Here is a 27,548-nt window from a genome sequence, read left to right as displayed (position 1 = left end):
TCGTGGTATTGTGGTTAAAACTGAAGGTCATACTCCTCAGGATGTGAATTTTAGTTCCACCAATTAATTACTAGTTCAGTGACCTCTGGGCAAGTTTTCTTAAGTTTTTGGAGTTTAGCATTTCTCATGTAAAATATGCATAATAAAAGTACATACTTATTAGATAACCGTATAACCTATTAAGGTCTATTTAACATAGTGTATTAAACAGGTCACTTGCAGCATTTCATTTAATTCTCACAATCATCCAATAATATATATTTTTTTAAGTTTTATAGATTAGATTCACTCATCCATTCTTTTCAACAAATGTTTGCTGAATGAATATCCTTTATGTATCAGACATTAAGCATATTTAGGAACAGTTTATAAATCCAAGAACTAAATTCAAATGCAGGCTTATCTGAATCCAAAGCCCAAACACTCTCTTTCACCTATATGACCACTCTTTCTTTTTATATAAAATAAACAAGCTTCCCTTCTGCTCATAGGTTTGTCTCTCTCCTCTGGGCCATGGTCTTGATCTTTTACACCAAACTTCAGAAGTGATGTGCATAATTGCTGCCATCCTGAGGGTCACACAGACGGATCTTAGAACAATGTGGCCAGAAGGAGGCAGTACATACCACAAGCAGGTTCACTGGGGGCCATCTTGGAGTCTGACTACAACGTGATTTTTCAGAATAAACCCTAACCTCTTCTCTGTGAATTCTTCTATGATCCAACAAAAATTGGCCTTATTCTCTCTTTAATTCAAAAAGAAAAGGTCATGGACTTTATAAGTAGTATTTTGCATTCACTCATTCAGTTTAGAGTTACAATTATTCGATTCACAAAACATGTATTTGTTGAATACCTTATTTTTATGAGCATTGACCTAGTCACCATGGGGAAAACAAGGCCCCTCTTCTCTTAATGATTATAATCTATTTCAGAAAAACTGAAATAAATTAAATCAATCATCATTTCTGACAGTGATTAGACCTTCGGCAGAAAAATAGGGAGAGACAGGGAGCTGCTACTTTAGATTGGTTGGTCAGGAGAGCCTTCCCTAAGAAGGTAGAGTGTAGGTTGAGATGTGAACGTCAAAGAATCCAGCCATGCAGGGATCCGGGAGGGATTTTTCAAATAGAAGAAACAAAAAGGCTGAGGGCCATAAACGGTAGGAAACTTAGTGTGCTCTGAGAAACATGAAAATAAACTGCTTATATGTCTGTAGTTTTCTGAACTACAGATGAAAAGAGGTGGTAAGGACCATATCATATGGCGGTTTAAATAACTTGGAAGCTATCTGAAGTCATCTTTTATTTCTCTGAGTTTATCATTCATTAAGCAAAGATTTACTAACTACTGTGTGCCAGCACTATGCTATTTACTGGGAATACAAAAACAAGCCCATATACTCAATTTGTGAAAGGAAGCCATACAACTGCAGTTAAGTAGGGTCTATAAACAATTCCATGAATAAAGGAACTAATGAATAAATTCTACATTAGATTCTTACGATAAATTATAATGAAATGCAAGCAATTCACTTCTTTTTTGAATGTATTAAATCAACCAGTATTTCTTGAGCACCTGTCTAGGAGATGCACGTACTTCAAGGGAGCCTGAGAGACTTGGCAGAAAGAGCCTGAGACTGAAAGCACCAATTTCAACTTTGTCAGAAATGAGTACTATAACTCACACCTATTTCATTTACATGAAACCCTTACCAGCTGGCACTCTCTGCATCTTAAAATCTAGATGAAATCTAGTCACTGTTCTATGGGAAAATCAGTGCCTAGATTTCTGCATCTCCCACTGGACATTCATTCCTACCATCACTTCTAGCTCCAGCTTTGCCTTCACCCTGGCTCTTAGAGCTTTTCCTCTTTTCTCCAGACTGGTTTTGATCCAAGAGAGGATGGCACTCTTAACTCTGTCCCATATAACACACTCCACTGGCTAAAACACATTCACATAGTCTTTGGTTTATATCAAAACACTTGTGGAAGTTTGGGGAAGGAAAGGAGTATTGACCCAAGAAGAACACAATCATTTTAAGTTGAATAGATTTCTTTCTAAGAAGTCCTTCAGCATTCTGTGAGTTGATTTCCCTTTGCTTCTTTTTCCTTGACTCCCCTGATGCCCCAAGCCCATCCCTGTTCATTCTTAACAAACCACTCTGGTTCTCTCAAAAGTGTCCTATCTCCTGATCCACCATATATTCGGTAATTCAAAAGGCCCATTTTCTTAAACCAGTCCCAAATTTTAAGCATCTATACATTACTTTCGTGGAATCTGAAATATCCAGGTACCACATGTACTATTATTATTTTTTTCCAATCAAATTGTTTTGATTTTTCAGTAAGTACATTTGTTTGAAAGAACGTATTTATTACCTCTGTATTTAGAAAATTAGTGTCATTCATCATAAATAGAAGGGAATTTTAAAAAGCAATGCGTAGCTATTAAGATGTTAAAATATTTGTTTGCATAATGCTTAAGCAAAACACCCATACAACCAACTCTACCTATCCTACACACTGGAAATATCGTTCCCATATAAGTAGTTACAAAGATGACAGAAGTGAAAAGTGTTTGGGAAAAGAATGGAATTCTATTTATATTAGGAGCCCACTCCGACTCTGGTTCCTGCTCTTTCTTTCCCTCTCTTTCCGTCTCTAAATGACAATGCATGCAAAGGTCCTTATCAGTGAACTTCAGTTCCCCTGAAGGTTGAGCTGGTGAAAGCTGCAAAGGAAATGTAGATGCAACTGACTCCAAAGACCTTGCTTAGAGTAAAACAATTTGATAGAAAAAAACAAAAAACCCAGTACTTAGCAACAACTATGAAGTTAATCTCCCTAATTCCAGTTGTGCAAGTTATCTCAAATTGAAGTCAGTAGGATAAAAACTCTGGTAAACTCAGAGCTAATGTGTGTGGGAGGTCTCGTTAAAAGTGCTCTCATGTGTCACTCCTTGTAGTACACATTTAGCCAGGGGCTCTGCCCCATTATCTTGAAAACTACCTGTTATATTCTAATATAGGTTGAGTAGGTTGCAAATTTTGAAATCAGACTTTCTGATTAAACCATCACAATGAATAATAAAAGGACTTTTTATGGGCTCTGTCAGAAAGGACCCTGGTAGGTGTGTTGGTTTGCATTAACCCCTCTTATCAAGGGGCCTGGAGCCTTGCTCCAAGGAAATCTTTCCCTTTTACTCTAAAGAGCATCTCTAAAGTGGATGGAGAGGGAGCTATGAGTAGGATGGTTCCTGAAAGGACACAGGTTCACCTGATTTGACAACAAAACTAGTACCTCCAGCCTCATTTGCTGATGAATTGGCACAAGCGCTAATTACAACTGAGCCTCTGGCCAAACTCCCTCAGACCCCTGGTGGCCAGCGGTCAGTTGGCTTTTTTGCTACCTCTTGTAAAGACTTAAGTATGAGGCTAGGACTTTCTCCCTGAGAAGGGAAGGCAGATTGTGCTCACTTACTGTTGGATAAAAAGATACTCTGCTTTGCCTTCTTCTTTTGCTCTTCTCTCCTTCCTCTATTTTTTTCCCTCTCTTCCTCTGTGAAGAAACCAGAGTGGTATCCAGAACAGCTGAAAATGCTTCTGGAACCAGGGTTTAGGAAGGAGTCCCTTTCAGACCTCCTACTAGCTGTGTGGTCTTGGGCAAATTATTTAATCTTTCTGAACTTTGATGTGTTTATTTATAAAATAGAGTAATAGTCCCTACCTCTCATGGCCACTGTGAAGATTAAATGTTATGATGCTAATAAAGTTCCAGGAACTGTAAAGTGTGTCAGTAAATAAGAATTCCCTTCCCCTGTGCTGGAAAGCCCCTTTCACTGAACCCATGGATAGCTCTTGTTGTTGCATTTAACCATATTTAACCAAAATCTAATAAAACCCCAGTGTCTTTTGGATTAGCTACTCTGGTGTTCACAATGGAATATGTGTTCCCTCTGCCACTAAGGGATCCTCAGCAAAATTCTCAAATGTTCCATCTGGAAAAAAGACTGCTTTGACACACACGTACAGACCTGAGCCGTTATCTTCCCACATGCTGTGGTGTATCCTTTTTTCACCTGAGGATGTGACCTGTTCTAGATACTCCTCTTTTTGCACTTGAGCAATATTTGCATCATTCATTAATTCCAGGAAGTGCAAATAGCCCTAAGAAATCTCTTTAGAGATATTTGACTAAAAAGGTACTGACATTGGCCTCCCTAGAGAACAAAAGATGGGAAAATAAATGTTTGCCAATGGGTACAACCCCAAAACCAGGAAGAAGGACGGCAGCCTAGGATTCTTCTGGCTATTCACACGCCAAGCCAAGAGGTTACTTCTGTCTCCAGCTGGGCTGTGTATCTTTCTGGGCAGAGAGTTTCAAGACCCTCATCTGACAACTTGTGTCAAGTTGGCAGAACATTCTCTGTAGTGAAACACAATGTGATGTGGCAGTGCTTGAAATAAATTTCACATACTTGGCTTTTTTCCCCCCTCATTTAGTCACTGAGCATTTGCAATGGCCACTGAGTGAGCAGGAAAGGGAGTTCAGACTCAGTCCTCTAGAAAATATGTTTTGTTACATCATCAGACACTGAGATGAGAACTGAAAATAAAACCCATTTGAAAATTCTGAACATTCCCCTTTTAGTGATATATATGTAGATCATTAATAATATAATTAAAATCCCCAGCATCACTTATTTAGTACTTAACACCTTCCAAGCATTTTAAAGACATTACATCATCATTCCTCTGAGACAGGTACTATCGTTAGCTTCATTTTAAAGTGGCAAAAACTGAAGTAGAAAGAGACTCATTAATCTGCCGTGTATCAACAGCTAATGCATGGTGAGGCTAGCACTTGAACCCACACGGTCTGATTCTAAACCTGTGCTCTTGATCATTTTGTCCTGTCACTAATAACCTCATACAGAATTCATTAGTGGGCTGTTTAATCTCTGCCTGCCTCCTTAAATTGCTTCTTCTCAGAAACACCGAGGATCTGCACTCTTCAGTAATTGGACATATCAGTGTACCCTATGTTATCAAAGTTACATCATTCCATCCTTCTCTTATGCTTTTTTATTTTTTTCATTCTCTCAGTTTTAACTGTAGGGAATATGCAAACTCAATAAGAAGCAAGATTGAAGATGGGCCATGTCTAGAAATTGCGGGGTTTTTGTTGTTGTCGTTTTGTTTTTTTGGTCGTTAAGTGTCACTCTTACCACAATTAGTCAGACAAATGAGTCTATTATAGAAAAATTACATCCAGTCTTACATGTATATTATAAAAGAACAATTAAGTATTTCATATTGGTTTACTTGTTCTATTCATCAAATGCTCATCTCTCTGAAAACCTTGATGCTGGGCTGATAGAAAAGAATGTATCACCCGCTCTTCATTATTGTCCTATATAGTTTTTTCTTAAACACCATAAGAAAAATGATTCTCAGTGAATTCATTATTCCCAGGAAAACAAGAAATAATTCATTTGCTCTCTATTAATTTATGAATTTTTATCACAATCATTTTATACCAAATAAGAAGGAATTTTAACTTGTACTGTAAATAGATTTGACACCAGAATCTCTTAAAATACCTCTTTACAAAAAATACGGAGAAGATGGCGGAGTAGAAGGACGCTAGCAGGTCACCCTCTCCCACAAATACACCAAGACCCACATCTACAGACCCACTCAGCCAACCAGAGCACCTGTGGAACTCCGACAGAACATCGCCCTCTTCAAAAGATAAAGACGCCAAAAATCTGGTAGGAGAAAAGGAAAAAAGAAAGAAAAGGCAAAGCAGCGCGGGACGGGTCCCGCGGGGAGGGAGCGGCAAAGGAGGACTGGCGCGCGCTCGCTGGGTCTCCCCTCTCCAACTGAGAGGCCAGCGGGACGGAGGGGGAGCCTCCGAGGCTTGGATCTGTACAGAGCAGCCCTTGACTAACAGAACTAAGTTAAACGGGCACAGAGTGTCCCCCTGACACCCAGCCTGAGACGCGGGCCGGCAGCGGCGGGCAGGGCCAGGCTGCCCAAGCCGGGCAGAGGACGAAAGTGGCTGCACGGAGGCAGCCCCAGGGGAACGCAAGGGACTGCGCGCCGTGGCTGTGGGTGCACAGGGCAGAACAACCTGGGCCCTCCATAAAACTGCAAGGTTGATGTGCTCTCGGGGGAAGGGTGCACACCCCCATCTCTGAAAACCCGCGGAAAGTTTTCGGGGAAAGAGAGGCGGGGCTCAGGCACAGCCGCCATATCCTCCCCGCTGAACACCCAGGCGGGGGCGGGGGCGAAACCTGCATCCGCACGGAAGGGCTTAGCAGCTGCAAAGGCCAGACTGAGACTGGCCTGCAGCCCGGGGCAGATAGGATCCTTCCATCCTGATCCCTCAGAGAACTTGCTCCACAAAGACAAACAAGGAGCTGGGTTTTGGCTCGGAGCAGGGACAGGGCTGTCCCTCGGTCTTCCCCGAGCCCACCCGCGGAGCGCCAACCAGGGCGGAGCACGCAGCCGCACAGAGCAGCGGAGCTACCGGCGGTGGCGGTGCAGGGAGAGCGAGAGCGGCCCCCCTGCCTTTGGGGCAGGAACACAGCCCCTGACCGAGGTGCTGGGAGGGGGCACGACCCGCCCTCCTACCCGGCCAGTCTGCAACATCTGACTGTGGCATCCGGAGGGGCAGCGACTTGCCCGCCCACAGCAGAGAGCTGCACCTGACCCAGTGTTAGGAGGAGGCGCGATCTGCTTGCGGACAGGTGCTGGGAGCAGCACAGAAGAGGGCGCCAACGGAGGGCCTCTGAAAACAGCAAGCTGAGCTTCCAAAACAGGACGAAGACAGAAAGACTTCACATTAAAAGCACACAGACTCCAGGAGAACACCGACAAACCCCCCCCCCCCCTTTTTTTTTTAAATATGTTTTTACCTGTTCTATTTTCTATTACTCTCTTAATCTTTACTTCTTAATTCATTTCTACTTCTCTTGGGTTTTGATGTCCTGCTATTGATTAGACACAGGTTTCAAATACATCTATTCATCTCCCCCCCCCCATTTTTTTTGTAAAGGTTTTAAAAGGACGTCTCAACCCGATTAATAGTCTGCTTCAACTCACTCTTCTATTATTCATTATACACTGTTTTCAAACCCTCTTTCTCCCTTCTTTTAAAATTCTTTCTCTCTCTTATTTTTTTTTTCTTTTTTTCCTAAGTTCTATTCCTAAATAGGCATCAGATAGATAAAATCCTTAAGGACCAAAATAAACAACTGATACTCCATAAACCACAGTGCCAAAGAGGTATGAGCAAGATGAAGAAGCAGAAAAACCTTTCCCAATTAAAAGAACAAGAGAAATCCCCTGAAAGAAAGATCAACGAAATAGACATCGATAGCCTACTAGATCAAGATTTCAAAAAAGGAGTGATCGAATTGCTGAAGGAATTAAAAGAGATAGTGTTTAGAGATATAAAATATGTCAAAAATGAAATTGAAGCTATAAAGAAGAGCCAAGTAGAATGGGTAAACTCATTGACAGAGATGAGGAATGATCTAATAGATGTGCAAAGCCGACTAGATAATGCAGAGGAACGAATTAGTGATCTAGAAGACAGGGCAATAGAAAGCACCCATTCAGAAGAACTACAAGAGAAGCAAATAAAAAATAATGAAAATAGCATAAGGGACCTATGGGATAACATAAAGTGTCCCAATCTTCACATAATAGGGGTCCCAGAAGGAGAAGAAAGATCAAAGGGGATTGAAAAGGTTTCTGAAGAAATCATGACTGAAAACTTCCCAAACTTCAAGAAGGAATCAGATATCCAAGTACAGGAAGCTCAGAGGGTCCCAAACAGGAAGAGCCCAAATAGACCCACACCAAGACATATCATAATCAAGATGGCCAGAGTCAAGGATAAAGAAAGGATTCTAAAGGCAGCAAGAGAAAAGCAAAGAGTAAGTTACAAGGGAACCCCCATAAGGCTCTCAGCTGATTTCTCTACACAAACACTACAGGCCAGAAGGGAGTGGCAAGATATATTCAAAGCCCTGAATGAAAAAAAGATGCAGCCTAGGATCCTTTATCCAGCAAGGCTATCCTTGAGGATAGAAGGAGAAATAAAGAGTTTCACAGACAAAAAAAAAAGCTGCAGGAGTTTAGCAACACTAAACCCATGCTAAAAGAAATATTGAAAGGGCTATTCTAAATAGAAAAGCAGCAGGATGCTACAGAAATGAGAAACACACAATTGGAAAGGTGATAACTCATGAATTACAAATAAAGTAAACATGAAATTATAAAAGAAGACATACAAATCACTGAGAGTGGGAGAGGGAGGCAGGAAAATATAGAATATTTTTTTCTTTCTTTTTAAAATTTTTTTAACAGTAGGATGGGTTTGAGATCATGTTACTATCAGTTTAATAAAAACAGTTACAGTAATGGGTTGACAGATTTACAAAAAAGGGTAACCACAAGCCAAAAATTTACAAAGGAGTCACAAAAATTAAATAAAATCCATGAAAATACAAAGGAAAATTACCAAACCACAAAAGGAAGAAGAAAGGAACAAAGAGGATATACCAATTCAACTGCAAAGATAAGTTCAAAATGGCAATAAACACACATCTATCATTAATTACTGTAAATGTTAATGGACTAAATGCTCCAGTCAAAAGACACAGAGTGGCAGACTGGATAATAAAGCAAGAACCTTCAATATGCTGCATACAAGAGACCCACTTTAGGGAGAAGGACACATATAGATTGAGAGTAAAAGGATGGAAAAGGATATTCCATGCAAATGGAAAAGCCAAAAAAGCAGGTGTTGCAGTACTGATTTCAGACAAAATAGACTTTAAAACAAAGGCCATAAAGAAAGATAAAGAAGGACATTTTATAATGATTAAAGGAGTGATACAAGATGAGGATATTACACTCGTTAATATATATGCACCCAATATAGGAGCACCTAAGTACATACAAGAATTACTAACAGAGATAAAGGGGGATATTGATGGGAATACAATCATAGTTGGAGATTTTAACACTGCATTAACATCACTAGACAGATCTTCCAGACAGAAAATAAGCAAGGCAACAGAGAAATTAAATACTACAATAGAAAAACTAGATTTGGTGGATATTTTCAGAGCATTACACCCCCCAAAAATAGGATATACATTCTTTTCAAGTGCACATGGAACATTTTCCAGGATTGATCATGTACTTGGGCACAAAAGAAACCTCAACAATTTTAAGAAGATAGAAATTATCTCAAGCATCTTTACTGACCACAATGCCATGAAACTGGAAATCAACAATAGAGAAACAAAGGAGAAAAAAAGGAAAGCATGGAGATTAAACAATATGTTATTGAAAAAACAATGGATCAATGAGGAAATCAAAGCTGAAATTAAAAAATACCTTGAGACAAATGATAATGAAAGCACAACCACTCAAAACCTATGGGACACAGCAAAGGCAGTGCTAAGAGGGAAGTTTATAGCGATACAGGCCTTCCTCAAAAAAGAAGAACAATCTCAAATAAACAATTTAACCCACCACCTGAATGAATTAGAAAAAGAAGAACAAAAAGCCCCAAAAAGCAGCAGAAGGAAGGAAATAATAAAGATCAGAGAGGAATTAAATACAATAGAGATTAACAAGACCATAGAAAAAATCAACCAAACCAAAAGCTGGTTTTTTGAAAAAGTAGATAAAATCGACAAACCTCTGGCCAAACTCACAAAGAAGAAAAAAGAGAGAGCACAAATTAGCAAAATAAGAAAGGAAAATGGAGAAATTACAACAAACAAAATAGAAATACAGAATATCATACGAGAATATTATGAAAAACTGTATGGAACCAAACTGGATAACCTAGAGGAGATGGACAAGTTTCTGGAAACATACTGTCCACCAAAACTGAATCAAGAAGAATCTGAACACTTGAACAATCCGATCACTAGAAAGGAAATAGAAATAGCAATTAAAAACCTCCCTACAAATAAAAGTCCAGGACCGGACGGCTTCACCGGGGAATTCTACCAAACATACAAAGAAGAACTCATACCAGTCCTTCTCAAACTCTTCCAGACGATTGAAAAGGAGGGAATACTCCCAAACTCATTCTATGAAGCCACCATCACCCTGATACCAAAACCAGTCAAAGACACTACAAAGAAAGAGAATTATAGGCCAATATCACTGATGAACATAGACGCCAAAATCCTCACCAAAATTTTAGCAAATAGAATCCAACAGCACATAAAAAAGATTATACATCATGACCAAGTGGGGTTCATCCCAGGGACACAAGGCTGGTTCAACATATGCAAATCAATCAGTGTAATACATCACATCAACAAGAGAAAGGACAAAAACCACATGATCATCTCCATCGATGCAGAAAAAGCATTTGATAAAATTCAACACCCATTTATGATAAAAACTCTCACCAAAGTGGGTATAGAGGGAAAATATCTCAACATAATAAAAGCTATATATGACAAACCTACAGCCAGCATAGTACTCAAAGGTGAAAAACTCAAAAGCTTCCCACTAAAATCTGGGACAAGACAAGGATGCCCACCATCACCACTCCTATTCAACATAGTCCTGGAAGTCCTAGCCACAGCAGTCAGGCAAGAGAAAGAAATAAAAGGGATCCAAATTGGAAAAGAAGAGGTAAAAGTGTCATTATATGCTGATGACATGTTACTATATGTAGAAAACCCTAAAAGGTCCACACAAAAGCTACTAGAGCTGATTGAAGAATTCAGCAAGGTAGCAGGTTACAAAATTAACGTTCAAAAATCAGTTGCATTTCTTTACACTAACGATAAATCAACAGAAGAAGAAAGTAAAGAAACAATCCCCTTTAAAATAGCACCCAAAGCAAAAAAATATCTGGGAATAAATCTAACCAAGGAGGTGAAAGAATTATACACAGAAAACTATAAACCGTTGATGAAGGAAATTAAAGAAGACTTTAAAAAATGGAAAGATATTCCATGCTCTTGGATTGGAAGAATCAATATTGTTAAAATGGTCACACTGCCCAAGGCAATCTACAGGTTTAATGCAATCCCTATCCAATTACCCAGGACATATTTCACAGAACTAGAAAAAATCATAATAAAATTCATATGGAACCATCAAAGACCTAGAATTGCCAAAGCATTACTGAAGAGAAAGAAAGAGGCTGGAGGAATAACTCTCCCAGACTTCAGACAGTAGTATAGAGCTACAGTCATCAAGACAGCATGGTATTGGTACAAAAACAGACATATAGACCAATGGAACAGAATAGAGAGCCCAGAAATGAACCCACAAACTTTTGGTCAACTCATCTTTGACAAAGGAGGCAAGAATATACATTGGAATAAAGACAGTCTCTTCAGCAAATGGTGTTGGGAAAACTGGACAGCAGCATGTAAAACAATGAAGCTAGAACACTCCCTTACACCATATACAAAAATCAACTCAAAATGGATGAAAGACTTAAACATAAGACAAGATACAATAAACCTCCTAGAGGAAAATATAGGAAAAACATTATCTGACATACATTTAAAAAATTTTCTCCTAGAAGAAATAAAAGCAAGAACAAACAAATGGGACCTAATGAAACTTACAAGCTTCTGCACAGCAAAGGAAACCAGAAATAAAACAAGAAGAAAACCTACGGAATGGGAGAAAATTTTTGCAAGTGAAACCGACAAAGGCTTGATCTCCAGAATATATAAGCAGCTCAATCAGAAAAAAATAAACAACCCAATCCAAAAATGGGCAGAAGACCTAAACAAGAAATTCTCCAAGGAAGACATACAGATGATCAAAAAGCACATGAAAAAATGCTCAATATCACTAATTATCAGAGAAATGCAAATCAAAACTACAATGAGGTATCACCTCACACCAGTCAGAATGGCCGTCATTCAAAAATCCACAAATGACAAATGCTGGAGAGGCTGTGGAGAAAGGGGAACCCTCCTACACTGCTGGTGGGAATGCAGTTTGGTGCAGCCACTATGGAAAACAGTGTGGAGATTCCTCAAAAGACTAGGAATAGACTTACCATATGACCCAGGAATCCCACTCCTGGGCTTGTATCCAGAAGGAAATCTACTTCAGGATGACACCTGCACCCCAATGTTCATAGCAGCACTATTTACAATAGCCAAAACATGGAAACAGCCTAAATGTCCATCAACAGGTGACTGGATAAAGAAGAGGTGGTACATTTATACAATGGAATACTACTCAGCCATAAAAACCGACAACATAATGCCGTTTGCAGCAACATGGATGCTCCTGGAGAATGTCATTCTAAGTGAAGTAAGCCAGAAAGAGAAAGAAAAATACCATATGAGATCGCTCATATGTGGAATCTAAAAAACAAAAACAAAAACAAACAAACAAACAAAAACAAAGCGTAAATAAAGGACAGAAATAGACTCACAGACAGAGAATACAGACTTGTGGTTACCAGGAGAGTGGAGGGTGGGAAGGGACAGACTGGGATTTCAAAATTGTAGAATAGACTACACTGTACAGCACAGGGAAATATACACAAAATGTTATGATAACTCACAGAGAAAAAAATGTGACAATGAGTGTGTATATGTCCATGAATAACTGAAAAATTGTGCTGAACACTGGAATTTGACACAACATTGTAAAACGATTATAAATCAATAAAAAATGTTAAAAAAAAATACCTCTTTACTTCCTGCTTGCATATTACCACTTCAAATTTATGTCTAATATCAAGACTTAGCTATTGCCTCTTTTACAGAGTTTGACAATAGCATTGTGCTTTATTAGGTTATGTCATGTTATGTTATTGAGTTGTGACAGGAAGCATAATAATGTCACAAACTCTGTAACTAAATATATAGCATCTTGAAAATGATGGTGGAAAATGAAACTGGTCTAAGTAGAGTTATTTTTGTATGACACTTAATAAAGGCCTGGGAAAATTAATTACAACACCAAGAACTTCAGCTTATTCAAAACCACCCAAGAAATACAGAACAGTAACATGAACAATTTTGGCATTCTCCATGAGTCATCCTCTTTGAAGGGGAAAACTGATGGAGATATGAATTCAGAATTACCTCACTATAATATCTTGAGATGCATGAAGAGTGTTTTAATTTCAAAAGTTACATATACTTTATCTGGGAATTCTGCAAGACTAATGCAAAACTACAGAATTATCCTTTGTATCTTTTACCATTTCCCTTTCACTGGGCAGGGTATCAGCTTCTCCTCACCCAGCAAGACATTTTTGCCGTAGGCCAAAACAAAGCACGTACCTGCAATGTGGGAACTGCATCCCGAAGGTGAGCAAGTATCCTCAGTCCTGTTTACTCTAGCAAAAGCTTTCAACGCTGAGACTTCTTCAAAAGGATCTGCAAAGGGGGAAAATAGTATTTGACTGGTGGAAAGCCAGGAGCAGGGTGAAAGAAATCTTATAGAATTTAAAATCAGATTTAATGTCCTCAAAGAAACACATAAATTAAATTGCTTTTGAGGTGAGGAAAGAGAAAATGAGCATCATCTTGGGTCTGGGGGCAGATCATATGGTCTCTATCTTGGGTGAAGCACTAGTTAGGCAGTTAAGCCTAGTGGTTAAGCAAATGCCCTCTAGAGCTATGATATGAAGAATTATATTTTATTTCCTTTAATTACAAGCTGTGTGAACGAGGGCAGATCCATCAATTTCTTAGTGTGGTAGTAGGAGCTGGAGGGCGGTAAACTTCTGTGCAGAGGAAAGTGGGAAGATTTTGGTTTCCCTCACTCTTCAAAGAGAAGACTGTAGTGAGGTTGTTGTAGAAGAAAGAGAACAGATAAAAGCAACAGAAGAGAAGGGCTAAAGGTCATTTAAGAATTAAATATCTAATATCTGATTTTAAGGTATTTGGGTCACATCTTATTAAATCCCTAAGATTGACTACAGGCACAAAGTATGGTATTGGTGGTGCTTCATATTTGTGTGTGTGTGTAGGAGGGGTATGTAGGTGAAGATAAGTGGCTGAGTTCCTTGTCTGCAGGGACAAAAGGGTGGAGATAAATCAAGAACTACACCTGGAGAGGGGGGAAAAAAAGGATCCAGAGGTGTGACGATATCAGAAAGGAAGCTATTTCTAAAACCTACAGCACTCCCACACCAACTTAGGAATTTGTAGAACTCTTTGGAAAGGCGTTGAGCTTTTGTATGTGTTTGTTTGAACATAGAGTGGCAGTTTATGCCAATTTTATACGTTGTAAGTGGCAGGGAGATCCCAGTTAACATCTGGAATAGCATCATGTTTGACAGTGTGAGCCCTGGAACCAGACTATCTCCTTTTCAGTTCTTCTTCAGTCAGTTGCTGATCCTCTATGCATCTCAGTACCCTCCTTTGTTAAATGAATGTGACGTTGATACCTACATTCCAGGGTCACTGATGATGAGGATTCAATGAAACTGCTTCACTGTGTGTCTGGCACATAATGGTTATTCTTGATATATGAAAAAGAAAAAGAATATTTAACATTAAAATAAAATAATGCATACTAGCAAATGAGGAAAGATTCAGTTAATAGTATGACTTATATGTGAACAACTCAACTACATTATGTCCTACTTGAAGCATGGACGTTTTCCTGGTGAATATTTTTTCCCATCCCTGCCTTTTCAGGTGCTGTTCTCTTGGTCAGGGTCAATAAACTCTGGATACCCACAGTCTTCTTCCCAGCTTATGAGAGTTGGCAAACCACTGGTCTCCTTCTGTGACGGGTTGGCACCGCCAAGCACATCCTCTGATTGTGATCCTCAGGCCTTGGCAGCAACTACACAGTTTTCTCGCTTTAATTGGGCTGAGATTCATTCCTACACGTGGCAGCTGCAAAGATGTATTCTCCTTACAATTAGGCATTGCAATACTTAGCATTGCTTGGACTTAATTTTAAGTACATTTTGGTGGCCCTTGTCCCTCCACTGTACCTTGGTTGCTCCAGGAGAGAGCATATGGCCCAGTAATTCTTTAAAGCTCATTTTATGGGCCATTCTCAGGCATTTCCCGCTGGCCTTTGGAACAGAGCCTTGTTTGTGACTGCATTTTTGCTTATGCTCCTGCCAAATGCTTCCTCCAAAACCAGCAATAAAACCACAGGATCCGATAATTCCTGGTCATCAGAATGGCTTAATGAGAGCAACCTCGACAATTGGGGTCTTTAATAGCAACCAGCACAGCAGGACTTGTACCTTGAGCACAAGGACAGCCTGGGCAGGTCACCTTTGTGGTTTGCGGGAATTTCTCCAAATATTATAGAATTTGAGACCGTCTCAGGGAACAATCTCACGCCAAGCTATGTTTCTCTTAAGCAAAAATGGATAGGACAAAAATAGAAAAGAGCGGTTCTCTCTGGCCTCTCCTTATAGAAGAATAAATCTAGAGTCTTTAAAGGCATTACAGAGCAAAGAAAATGTCATTGGATGCTTGTATGTCTACCTAATTCAGTGAATTTTGCTTTAAAATAATCCATTATATCAGGTTTCTGGCTAGCAGAGAGGTACCTGTTCAAATACAGGTTGAATACTTGAAACAGATCTTGTTCAAAGTAGATTCACAAAGATGGCATCTAATTTAAATAAGGCAAAATTATATCTTCTCTATCTTCTATGTGCTATTAAACAGTTTTAACATCTGAATTATTAATTAAAACCTGTGAGCCAGTACTATTTTCAAATGACTATGTTTTGATTGCTAATAGAGCTTGTGCGACTTTTGAAAAAAGTTGATTTCCTTTCATGTCAGCTAATAGAAACCCCATTGTAATCATAAAAGGCATGGAGAAATTACGTTACAGGCAGATGCTATTTAAGTGGAAGTGAACACAGAATATATTAAAGGATCCATGGCCTTATCAACAGTGTGTTATAATGGCTTCTGATTAATACTGAAAACATGATTGATGTTACTGTGAGCATGGAACACTGACAATGTGACACTGAGAGAATTTAATAAAAAGCTTGTTAATTTCATAGAATCATTCAATTTCTCACTACTCCTTTGCTACAGTTTTTGTTTTTGTGACCATTAAAAAGTCATGACAATTTAATGGGACCTTTCAATAATAACAGTAAGGGGAAAAAACCCTTAAGCTGCTCACCTGTTATTACTGCTAGAAATAGAAACAATGAGTTCTATATTGATTTTTAGTTTTAAATACAGTTTGTTAGTGTGATTCTTATTGAGTCACGTGTACAATGGTGCAAACTCAAGACACGGCAATAGTTTACATCAACGGTGCCAGGCTGATTTGATCTCTCCTTATGGCTAAAGAGGAAAAGGGGCATATTTGGTTAAAAATCCTCTAGAAGAAATACATAAGGTGCTCCAGATCCTAAGCAGGTATAAAGCTAATGACCACTAAAGAGGAAGGGGAAGGGGTTTAGTTGGGAGTAAGTAGAGTCTATCTTGGACAAATATTTTCATTATTAAAAGTAGAGAGAGAGAGTGTGTGTGTGCACGTGTGTGTGTGTCTGAGTTATTTAACTTATGTGTTGGATCTAGTGCATTTATTTTACTGAACTCTTTTACTTTTCATGAGCAGTAAGCAATGTGTAAAAGAAAGGGAAATACTATTATTTGGAGAGATAAACAATGTGGATGTTTTGAATCTATAAATTGAATCATCCATCTAGAAATTATTTTATTAGAAGTGTGTTATTTCAACTTGTATTTGTACATTAGTGTATATGAACGTTGAATTGGTCAGAGGAAAATGTAACGGTATGCCCTAATTGCTTGGTATGTCATAATCATAGTAATTACCACATAACAAGAGGACCTACTGTATTCCAGGCTGTATGCTACATACTTTAAACTCATTATGTTAGTGAACCCCTATGACAATGCTGCTAAGTAGGTATGTTCATTGCATATTCTACCTCTACAAATGATCCACCCAGCACTCTCCTATCAGTTTCACTGAGAAATTTGAAACGACTACCAAAAACTTTGCCATGTAACCAACTCACAGCTCTGCAGTCTTTGTCTATCAGCACATATACCTTTGTCTTGACTTTTGCTGTCTTACTGAGGTCAGTCCTTCTATGAGGGCTCTGGCTACCACTCTGCTGGCTTTTCACAGACTTCACCCTAATTTGTGTCCTAAATCAACAACCTCTTTCTTTACTTGATCATTTACATCATTTTAGTTCCCTCACTCTCCAAACCCTCTCCTGTTCTCCCTCAATTTTACCTCCCATTCATAGCCAACTATAAAGAGTTTACATGCCTGTGATCTCCATGACCTAATCCACTATCTATTATTTACTCCTCAGATCACTTTGGCTTCATCCCTGTAACTCCAGTGAAACTTCTCTTATCAAGATCACATGTGACTTTCATATTGTCTAATCCAGTAAAATTCTCTGTCCACATCTTATCCCATGTCTTAGATGCTGCTTTCTACATTCTTTGTATTTCTCTGTCTCTCTTCCTCCCTCCCTCCCTCCCTCCCTCCCTTCTCTTTCTTTCCCCATAGTCTTCTATTCTAACTGTAAATATTGACGATTTTCAGGCTTTAATCCTAGATGACTATTTACAAATCGCTTATACCAAAAATTTGAGTCATCCTATGTGGATTACATCCATTCCCATGGCTTTGAATTCTATTTGTATGGTGACAAATTCTACTCTTGTAAATCTGAACCTTGCCTCTTCTCTGAGTGCAGGGATATTTCATAGCTTACATGATACTGCCACTTAGATAGTTCATGGATAATACATATTTAAGATATCCAAAATATAACTCTTTAATTCCTCTAATTCACACCAATAATTTACTGCAATTATAGCACAGTACACTAATTAAAATTAAGCAAACCTTAAAAAAGCACACCCAATTCATAATTTTTATAGTATTTTAAAAGGTAAAGAGAGGTGTCAGTAAAAAATGTAATAATCTCCACTTCTACATCTACCATTCAGTCCACTGAGATAACCAATGTGAAAAAAAAATCACTCTATAATTTTCTCCACACCAATTTAAAGAGATGCTCATATTTAGGTTTTACTTTTTACTTCCATAATGAGTTATTATCATATTAAGCATTTTTTTTAACTTAACTGTATGACTTCCTTTCCAATAACTTTCTAGGTCCATTTTTTAGATTTAGTATATTTTTTAATTATTTTTTTTTAGAGGAGGAGGTAATTAGTTTTACTTATTTATTTACTTATTTTTAAATGAAGGTCCTGGAGATTGAACCCAGGACCTTATGTATGCTAAGCATCTGCTCCACCACTGAGCTATACTGTATTCCCCTTAATTTAGTACATTTTCTGTAATCACTGATGGCATGCCATTTATGAATATTCCAGATATTAGTCAACTTTTGCATTGATATATTATTAAGTTGTTTCCATGTACTCCCTTTGTATTTTTACTATGATCTGAATGTAATATAATAGCTCATAATGTCCTCATTACTACTGCAGTCTCATAAAACCTTGCCCAATATGTGCTTCCTTTCAATATCGTGAAACTCTCCTGCCATTTTTCACATCTAGGTTTTCAGTCCTGCTTTTCTTTCTGCAAGGGATTCTTTCCCTGTTGCATATCATCATTGAATGGCTATCTTTTTCTCTCATCCATCAGATCTGCACTGTTTTTTTCCTTCACAGGATATCTTAGTTAGGGTAAAAAGTTAAACTTGTAACAAAGAGACCCCCAAAATGACTCAAACAACATAGACATTTACTTATATCTAATATAGTAGTCCAAAGTGGGTGTTCAATATCAGCTGTGGTTCTGCTCCAGCAGTCATTCAAATACTGAGGCTAATGGTCTTTTATCTCCAATAAGACCTCTCATGTCCTTGGCAATCTAGATGGTGGTAAGGGTAGGTTAGTATGTGGAGAACATCAACTTTTGTTTGGATATTTCCTCTCAAACATAATAGGTGGAAGTTTCAAAATAGGTAAGAAGTTTCTGTTTACCATATTTAGCTGCAAATATGTCTGGGAAATGTATCCTCTGGTTAGAAAAGATATAGTATTTGTTTTATAAATCTATTACTATGGAAAGGAAAGTAGATTTTGGAAGACAACTAGCAGTCTCCACCCCACAACACTTAGCACAATGTGAAAATTTTATATATATATATTTTTTATATACATATATAAATTATATATGTGTGTGTATACACACACACATTTCCCCTCCGTTAATCTTCTACCTTTCCTATTAAATATATTGTAAGCACAATAAGGGCAAAGTACATGACAGCTTTATTTACCAATATATCTTCTGCCCTTAATACGCTTCCTAATTTTTAGTAGAGATCCGATATAAATTTGTTAAATTACTGAAAGAATAAATAAAGGAATTTTATGGGTGAAGAAACTAAGGTTCAGAGAAGTTACACAATTTAGCCCTTCCTGGAGGCTGGGTGACTCTTTTCCAGGAATGTTGAAAGATTTATAGCTCAGATGGAAGGGTTAACAAGATAGCTAGCAAAATCTCTTCCAACACTGAATGTCTAAGATTCTTTTGTATTGTGGGAAGTGACAACATTCCAAATAAGACCATGAAGTTGCTTTGTGAAGGAGCAGATCAAGAGTAATTAGAAAATATACCTTTCTTCTCATTGGTTCAGCCACCTAAAGCCCTTTCCCTCACAATATTCCATGCTAAATTCTCACAGACTTCATCCACACATCAAAATGGTTACCATTAATCTAAGATACTAAAGACTGTAGAAAATTTGCTACATACCTTTTAAAAATTGCACCTTCTTTGGGCAGGAAAAGTAAATATATGCTGAGTTTAAAAAATTTCCTGTTGGCCTACAGGCTGCCTGGGAGAATAAAAGTAAACAGAAAATGAGTTATGTTAACAAATGTCTTTATCATATACTCTGTTTAATTGTATTAAACTGACAGAAGGAAAGAAAGACAAAATCTTGAGACATATAATCAGTGTATATCAATTGATAATCAACTAAATCTTCTGGTCAGACAAGCGTGAGAGTTCATTACTGTTAACAGTAAGTTGAAACTTCTCAAAATTTTTTTTTCCTGCAAAATAACTAGTTTGTAACCTGCTTTTCTTTGTTGTTCAAGATATTGAAGACTTTGAAACTAAAACAAGAAGCACAGTGTCCGTCCGAGAAGGTCAAGGTGTGGTGCTTCTTTGTGGCCCACCGCCACACTTTGGAGGTATGATGGGGCTACTTTGGGTCACACCATTAATGGATCACTGGAAGAATAAAGTAGGCACATCAGGACTTAAAGCCAATGGTAGCCCTTCTTCAAATCTAAGGGACAATGAAAGTTCTTCTGGTTATCCTGTTGTATCCAAACCGTCTTAATCCAAATATTTTCTTTTAAAAATACTTCTTCAATCAGCCATTCAACAGATATGTCCTTAAAGAGGTGCAGCATGACACTATACACATGTGAGAGCAATGGGACTTTGTAGTCAAACAGTCATAATCTGGTGCTTGTCACCTTGAAATACAAGGGACAATTTTTTTAACCTTTTAAGCTTGGTTTCCTCACCTGTAAAATAGAGACACTGATACCTATATCGTACTATTGTTGTGAATGTTAAATGAGCTAATGAATGTAAACTGATTAATGTAATGGCTAATATTTTATTTAAAAAATAAAGCTAAGATTGTTATTTTATTTTTATTATCGGGCTCTATGGAGAAGTAAATTCCAGCACTCTGTTTGGCAACTTCATATTAATTATTAGAAGAGGGAAGTTACCCCTTAATTGGAAGAAAACCTTGGACGGCACTGAATCAAAATATCCCCTAGCAATGGTGAAAATCAACCAGTAAATGCAATTCTCCACTTTGGTAGAATCTGGAGATGGGCCAGTGAATTAGCCTATTGCCAGAGATCTAAACCACCCACTGATTCTTAACCACTTGGGGTTGCATTTTCTCTAATTCCATACAGTTTGGTATAGTTTGGTAGTTTCTCAACCAACAGTGAACCTGAAGGAGTCAGTATAAAATATCCACAAAGTCATTTTATTTAGTACAATCCAATATCATACTGACTATATTACAGCTAGCTTAATAATAATGGCAAGTACTTGCATAGTACAGATCTAAACACTCTTAACTTTTTAAATCTATACAACAACAGTATGAGGGAGATACTATAATGCTTACTGTTTTACAGATGAGAACACTGAGGTACAGAGAGGTTAAGTAATGCTCCAAGGTCATGCAGCTGGTAGGCAGGGAAGCCGATGGTCAAGTCCAGGCAGTCTGGCTCCCAGACCCTAAGAAGCTCTTAATCACCACTGCCTCTGCTACAGTTGATTTGCACTCTGGAATGGGAGAATTTTTGGAAACAGATAAAACAAATATTTAAAATAAAATGCAAGCAACTCTTCTTCTAATATTAAACCAAACCTTATTTATGATCCTTCAAAATCTTGAAAATATTTCTTCCATTACTTTCATTTTTATACAATCTTGTGAAATGCTGACACAAAAAGAAAAAAAACTAATTAGAAGTTAACAATATTTTTATTCACTATTATTACAGAGTGGTATGTCATTATGCTCACTTGAAATATTAGGGAAGAGTTACAATGCTTTCAACACTATCTGAGATAAAATATTATTCCAGAGCACACAAAAATTTGATGGTGCTTGTTTTTTTAACCATAAGAAAATTATTTTTCAGGACCATAATCTAAGATGACAAGATATGCAAATCATATTTGTTTTTGCTGTCAGGCTGTGTCATTTTATGCTCTGGCATTGGTCAAAGAGACTTGACAGAAGTGAAGATTATTTTCCACTTTGTTTACTCTAAATAGGAAAAACAGAAATGTAGTGTAGAGTAAAAATATTTGCAAATGAATGTTATGTATTTTTAAAAGGCAGCCCTTAGATTGTCTTTAATTGGCTCATTAAAACAATTCCTTATTCTTCTTTTTCCTGCTTCACCTTCTTGTGAGGGTGAACTGTGTGAAGAAAGACCTCAAGAAAGAAGAGGAACATATAGGTCAGATAACCTATAAACTGGATTAGTAGACCACTGGTTTAAAGTGGGCCAGCTCTAGAGACAGAAATTTTCTGTATTTGTCTGTAATTTGTCTTTGTAATTATATGTAATCAAGGTCATAACTAGATGGGATTTTTTTTTTTCCTGGAGAGTCTGAGGAAGAATCTACTTCTAAATGCATTCAGGTGGTTGGCTAAATTCAGTTCCTTACAGTACTAGGACCAAGGTCCCCATTTCCTTTCTGGCCAGCTGTCAAGGGCCATTCTTATCTTATAAAAGCTGCCCACACTCCTTGCCACATGCACCTCCATCTTTAAAATCAGCAACGGAGAATTTCCTTTGCATCAATTCCCTCTAATACTTCAAATCTCTCTAGCCAAGAAGCATCCCATCCCATAAAGGGCTCACCTGATTTGGTAAGCTCCACCAAAGATAAAGTCACTTTAACTGTGCCATCTAATCTAATGTAATTGTGAAGGAGACGTCTCACCATATTCATAAGTCACACCACACTCAGATGGTGGGCAGGGGTCAAAGGGGGTTTATTTTAGTATACTATCAACCATAGTATACTTTCCAAAAACTGTTCCCTCCTCTATTTCCATCTCTTCAAGGGCTCCATGTTTGCTCATGCACTCGGCAGTCAGAAAGACACACCCGAGAAGTATATTAATTGGTGTAGATAGGGTTAGCAGGGCAGGATGGAGAAAATGTTTGCATGGTCTAGCTATTTTTATATCTAATATGTGAAAAACACTCACTGTAAATATTAACACAGCTCCTTATAAAGAAAAGTACTGTAGACTCCACAGTGATAGAAGACCAGAAAGTCTGAAATGCTTCCATCATTTTTTGGACAGTTTGGTTCTGTTGCCTTTTTCTATATACCCAGTCAGCAGCAATGAGTCTCACAAGTAGTTCAGTAACAGGGGAGAAATCATTTATTAAACTTGATATTATCAGAACATCCTAAATTCTTCATGCTTTCTCTGTAGTGTATTCACAAAAAACTTGCAATTTTTTTTCTTAACAAGGCAGGCCTATCAAATACATTTCAGTGTATTTCATATTTTAAAAAACAAAAAACTATAAGAGAGTGAAAAAAAAAATCAACTAGGTGGAATCCTATGCACTTACCCTGCAAAGAATAGCTCCAGGACCAAAACAAAAGAAAAAAACATGTGTAAATGGACTTCCCGCACAAATGATTGGTCACAACTCAGTGAAATAGAATAATCAGCATAAACCAAACTGAACAGGCGCTGTTATATGGATGGCCTTCCTTTCCAATAAACCAAAGGAGATCAGACTCCAGAGCAGACATTCCTGCAGATGCTTCCTAAACAATTTTTAGAGTAACCACAAATGCAGATGCAGATGTACTCCTCTTCTGGGAAGGATGTTTACAGACAAAGGTTATTCTAGGATAAAGGTACCCACAGTGGAGAAGAAAAGGAACCTGGGCAATAACGCCAGAACACAAAACTGGCACGTTCTGCTGTGTCTCTTAGAAATGTGATATTTGGAAACAAAACAGGAACCATTCTCTACATGCTAAGGAGAGAAGTATATTTTCTTCCTTAATCCTATTTCCTAACCAGAGATAAGCTCTGTGAATGTGACTGAATCTATGCCAGTAGAGCCAGACTCATCCTTCTTTTTCATCATCCTAAAATACATAACTCAAAAAGATTTCAGAGAAATGTAAGTTTCACTGCAAGTTTTATGGAAGGAACACAGAGAAGGCTAAAATGCACATTGGATTGAAACACTTCATTTCCCATTAGACATCACTTTTCCTTCTCCTCAACTTTTTCATTGGTAGTTTATGACTTCCCTGATCTTCACCCTATATTTAACAATCCCTTCCATTATCTATTATAGTTCTTATTTTTAATTTGGATACCCATCTCAGAAAAATACAATTCTCCTAATTGGCTTCTTGGTGTCGGGCAGAACTAAAATTTAGTAGTCGGCTAAATGAAGACCTTTTTTTTTCCTCCAATATGTTTCTGGAGAGTTTTAAGGTCATTCCTCCACACACAGGTTTATGTGACAAAAAGAAGCAATATAATATTTATTTTACTAATTCAAATGGGGGAGGGAGCACTGAGCCTTGAGATGGACTTCAAAATGTGATGTAGAGAGATCTCTGCACTTTGAGCTCTCACTCACTGCAAGGGTGAGCTTTTGCATAGAGCCTCAGCCACTTGTAACAAAGATTCTGCACAAGCCATCTGCAACAGGACTGAAGGCAGAGTTTCCTCTAAACTTCTGAAGTGAACATAAAACCCTTGGAGCCAAAGCTATTGGATGAATATGAAAATAAGCAGTCAATCGATCTTCATGAGTGCAGTGAGCGAGCCTGGCCTCACATGAAAATATGTTTAAAAAGACAGAGCGTAGAAATGGTACATGTTGTCTAAAATAATTAAAATCACCTTCACTGTGAAATAATAGATTCATCATATGGAAAGTAAAGTGCATTCTTTCCCTTTATTGTCTGGATATAAAACTCTCAATCCTGAGCTCATAAAAATCATGGGTTTAAAATCCATTTTAAAGGAAATGTTCCATTCTCTCCTCAGATACATCTTTTAGGTTTGTAGAACAGCTGAATCTATGCCAGTAGTTTGGAGCATCTATGTCCATACTAGAAAGATAGCACTGTTGTTTGAGCGTAGCAATTGTATTTGTGTCAATAAAAATGTTGACAATTCAACTTAAAATTGAAAATCATTCCCAGTAAAGTCTGAAAACTGTGTTAGATAATAAAGAGGAAAATTACATTTAGAAAACATGCTAAATTTTCATATCCCTTTCCTCCCAATTAGTTTGTTGTTTTGGGCTGTTTCTGGAGTAAATGACAGTGGTGTTGTCTTAGTGGGCAGGTCAAATTGGCAGTGACAATGTGACTCTTGAATGTCGCTTAAATGTGTAAAAGGCAGATAGGACCAATAGTTGCCTGTTGGAATAATAATAATAATAATAATAATAATAATAATAATAATAATAATAATAATAATAATAATAATAACCATAATTATTGAATTTGTACTATGTATTAACTCAACAAATATTTACTGTGTACTTACCAAGTGCTGCTCATTTTATTAAGTTTTAGGAATATGGCGGAGTAAAAGCAACAATGTCCTTAGTTCCACAAGCCTCACAGTAAACAAGTATGATTTTAAAAATACAGCAGATGATAATAAAAGCCATGGAGAAAAATAAAGGGAACAGGAGTGATGGATGTTGCTCTTATATATTCAAAAGTAAAAGAAGCTTTCATAGACATTTGAGAAGAGAACTAAAGGAGTGAGTGAGACATTGAGAAAAGGCAGTTTGGGCAGTGGGAACAACATGAGCAAAGGACCCATGGTAAGCCTGTATCATGTTGGAAGAACAGCAGGGAGGCATTTGTGGACAAAGAAAAATGAGGAAACAGGAGAGCAGATGAAATGTCAGCACTACTTTGAAGATATTTTGCAGTCTTTGAATTTTCCAGTGAGTGAGACACACTGGAAAACACACTGTATGATACTGAGCACAAGAATGACATGCTTTCTCTGAGTTTCAGTTTTAATACTTTATTTTTGAAAATAGACCATAAAGGGACAAAGCTATTAGCAGTTAAAAGGTGATGACAACGATTCAGGTTAGAGATAAATTGTGCCTTGAACCAGGATGATATCAGTGGGCAGGTGCATAAGTAGCCATATTCAGGATATATTTACAGGGGATAGCTGAAATAATTTATAATAATTAACCTGTGGGTTAAGCAACTGGAAGAAAGGCGTGCCACATTCTGGGATGAGGCCAATAGAGGAGGAACAGATTTGGGGATAGGGGAAATCAAGAATTTGTTTTAAGACATGTTAACTTTCAGATGTCTAGCTTGCAGAGTGAAAACTCTTGAGTTGTCAGTTGAATTGATGTGTTTAGGGAGAAAAGTCTGGTTTGGAGAACTAAATTTGGAAGTTACCATACATAAGTAGATGGTTTGATAAGATAAGGAGTGCCTAATACACACCAGGCATTCAGTTCAGCATTTGGTATACCTTAACTCTTACAACACTTTCTAGAAAAACATCTCCATTTTCCAAACTGAGTAACTATGTTAAAGAGGTTAATGTTAAATTGGACAAGATCACGTGTCTGTAGTTCAAAGGAGCCTATCTAACCACCACTACTTCTAGTCTACTGACTAATTTTGTCTGGCATAATCGGGCCACAACAGACACCTAATAATTACTAAAGAAAGTATAACAGGAGATAACAAGTGTTCTGATCTCTACTGGAGAAGATGTAAACACCACCGAGAGAGGTGGACTGATTTGTCTAAAATTAGTGCACATTATTAGAACCAGAAAGACTATGGCTCTCCCACTCCACGCAGGACCAGAGTCCCAGAGTTAATTTTTCTAGATCCCACGGTTTGCATCTCCTCTCTCCACATTCAGAATCTTGTTCACTCCCAGGAAGAATGTTTTCCTTACTTTTCAGCACATCAAACAGAACTCTCATTTTATAGTCTGCTACCATTTAAATAGCCCAGGGATTCTCAATGTCAACACGACTGACAATATAGAGTGAGATAATTCTTTGTTACAGGGTTTGTCCTGTGCATTGCAAAGATGTTGAGCAGCATCCTTGACCTATACCCACTTGATGCTGGCAGCAACTTTTCTTCCACTTGCAAGAATGAAAAATGGCTCCAGACATTGCCAAATATCCCCACGTGGGCAAAAGCATCCTTGGTTGAGAACCACTGGTGTAGCCCATCTCTTACATTCACTATATTAAGCTCACCCATGGAGGACGGAAACTGAGGAAGAAAGAGGAAGTCTTGTCCTTGTGTATTTTCTCCCATGACTTGCCCAGTCTTCCTTAGAACTGGAGGATTCCCTGAAGTTTACCCAGAAGCTGGCTTAGTTTTTATTGCTTCTCCAAGAAGGATTTGCCAGTGCAGAAGCTGACCTAGAGTTCATTGGAAGCCAACAACCACAAGAACTCAGAGGACCTTTATTGTTTGTTTGTAGGCCACAAAAGCAGCCATCTCCATGATTCCAAACAGGAGGTATTATAAATCAAAGGGACCTAATAAAAACTAGATGGTCAAGCAGTAATTGTGAAACAAATGTGAACTGAAATAGGAGTGATTATAAAGGTGGGGCAGTTTTCTGGCTTGCATCATAAACTTGCTCACCACAAATATCAATGAGTTCAACCCAGAAAAGAAATTATTTTTCTTGGATTAGCTTTTCACCACTGAGCTAACATAACCGTGATTTACCAGCTAACAGCCAGCCACATTTAACCCTGGAGCACTACACAAGGTTTGCAGTAAAGTACACACATACTGGAATATTCCAAAGGGGGGAATTTACCCACTAAATCTGAGCACTATGCTTCAGACTCTTTATTCTGCTCATTTATTTTCTACCTCAAGAAACATGCTACCAATCTTGAGATCCTTTCTACAGGGCCAACAGAAGTTCCCAATGTCAGTG

At 37.9% G+C, this 27,548-nt stretch overlaps 1 protein-coding gene across 3 annotated transcripts in view; it reads left to right on the top strand.

The window, feature by feature from the left end:
• The window catches only part of CNTN6 (contactin 6), a 256,106-nt gene that overhangs the window by 132,342 nt on the left and 96,216 nt on the right, over window positions 1-27,548 (top strand). For all 3 annotated transcript variants that reach the window (XM_010970580.3, XM_074344451.1, XM_074344452.1), the window contains one exon: window positions 20,125-20,220. In XM_010970580.3, the coding sequence (XP_010968882.1) occupies window positions 20,125-20,220 (96 nt within the window). The remainder of the gene's footprint in view (window positions 1-20,124; window positions 20,221-27,548) is intronic.

This window comes from Camelus bactrianus, chromosome 17 (assembly GCF_048773025.1).
Source record: "Camelus bactrianus isolate YW-2024 breed Bactrian camel chromosome 17, ASM4877302v1, whole genome shotgun sequence".
Classification (NCBI taxonomy): domain Eukaryota; kingdom Metazoa; phylum Chordata; class Mammalia; order Artiodactyla; family Camelidae; genus Camelus; species Camelus bactrianus.
This window is presented reverse-complemented; position numbering and strand designations above follow the sequence as displayed.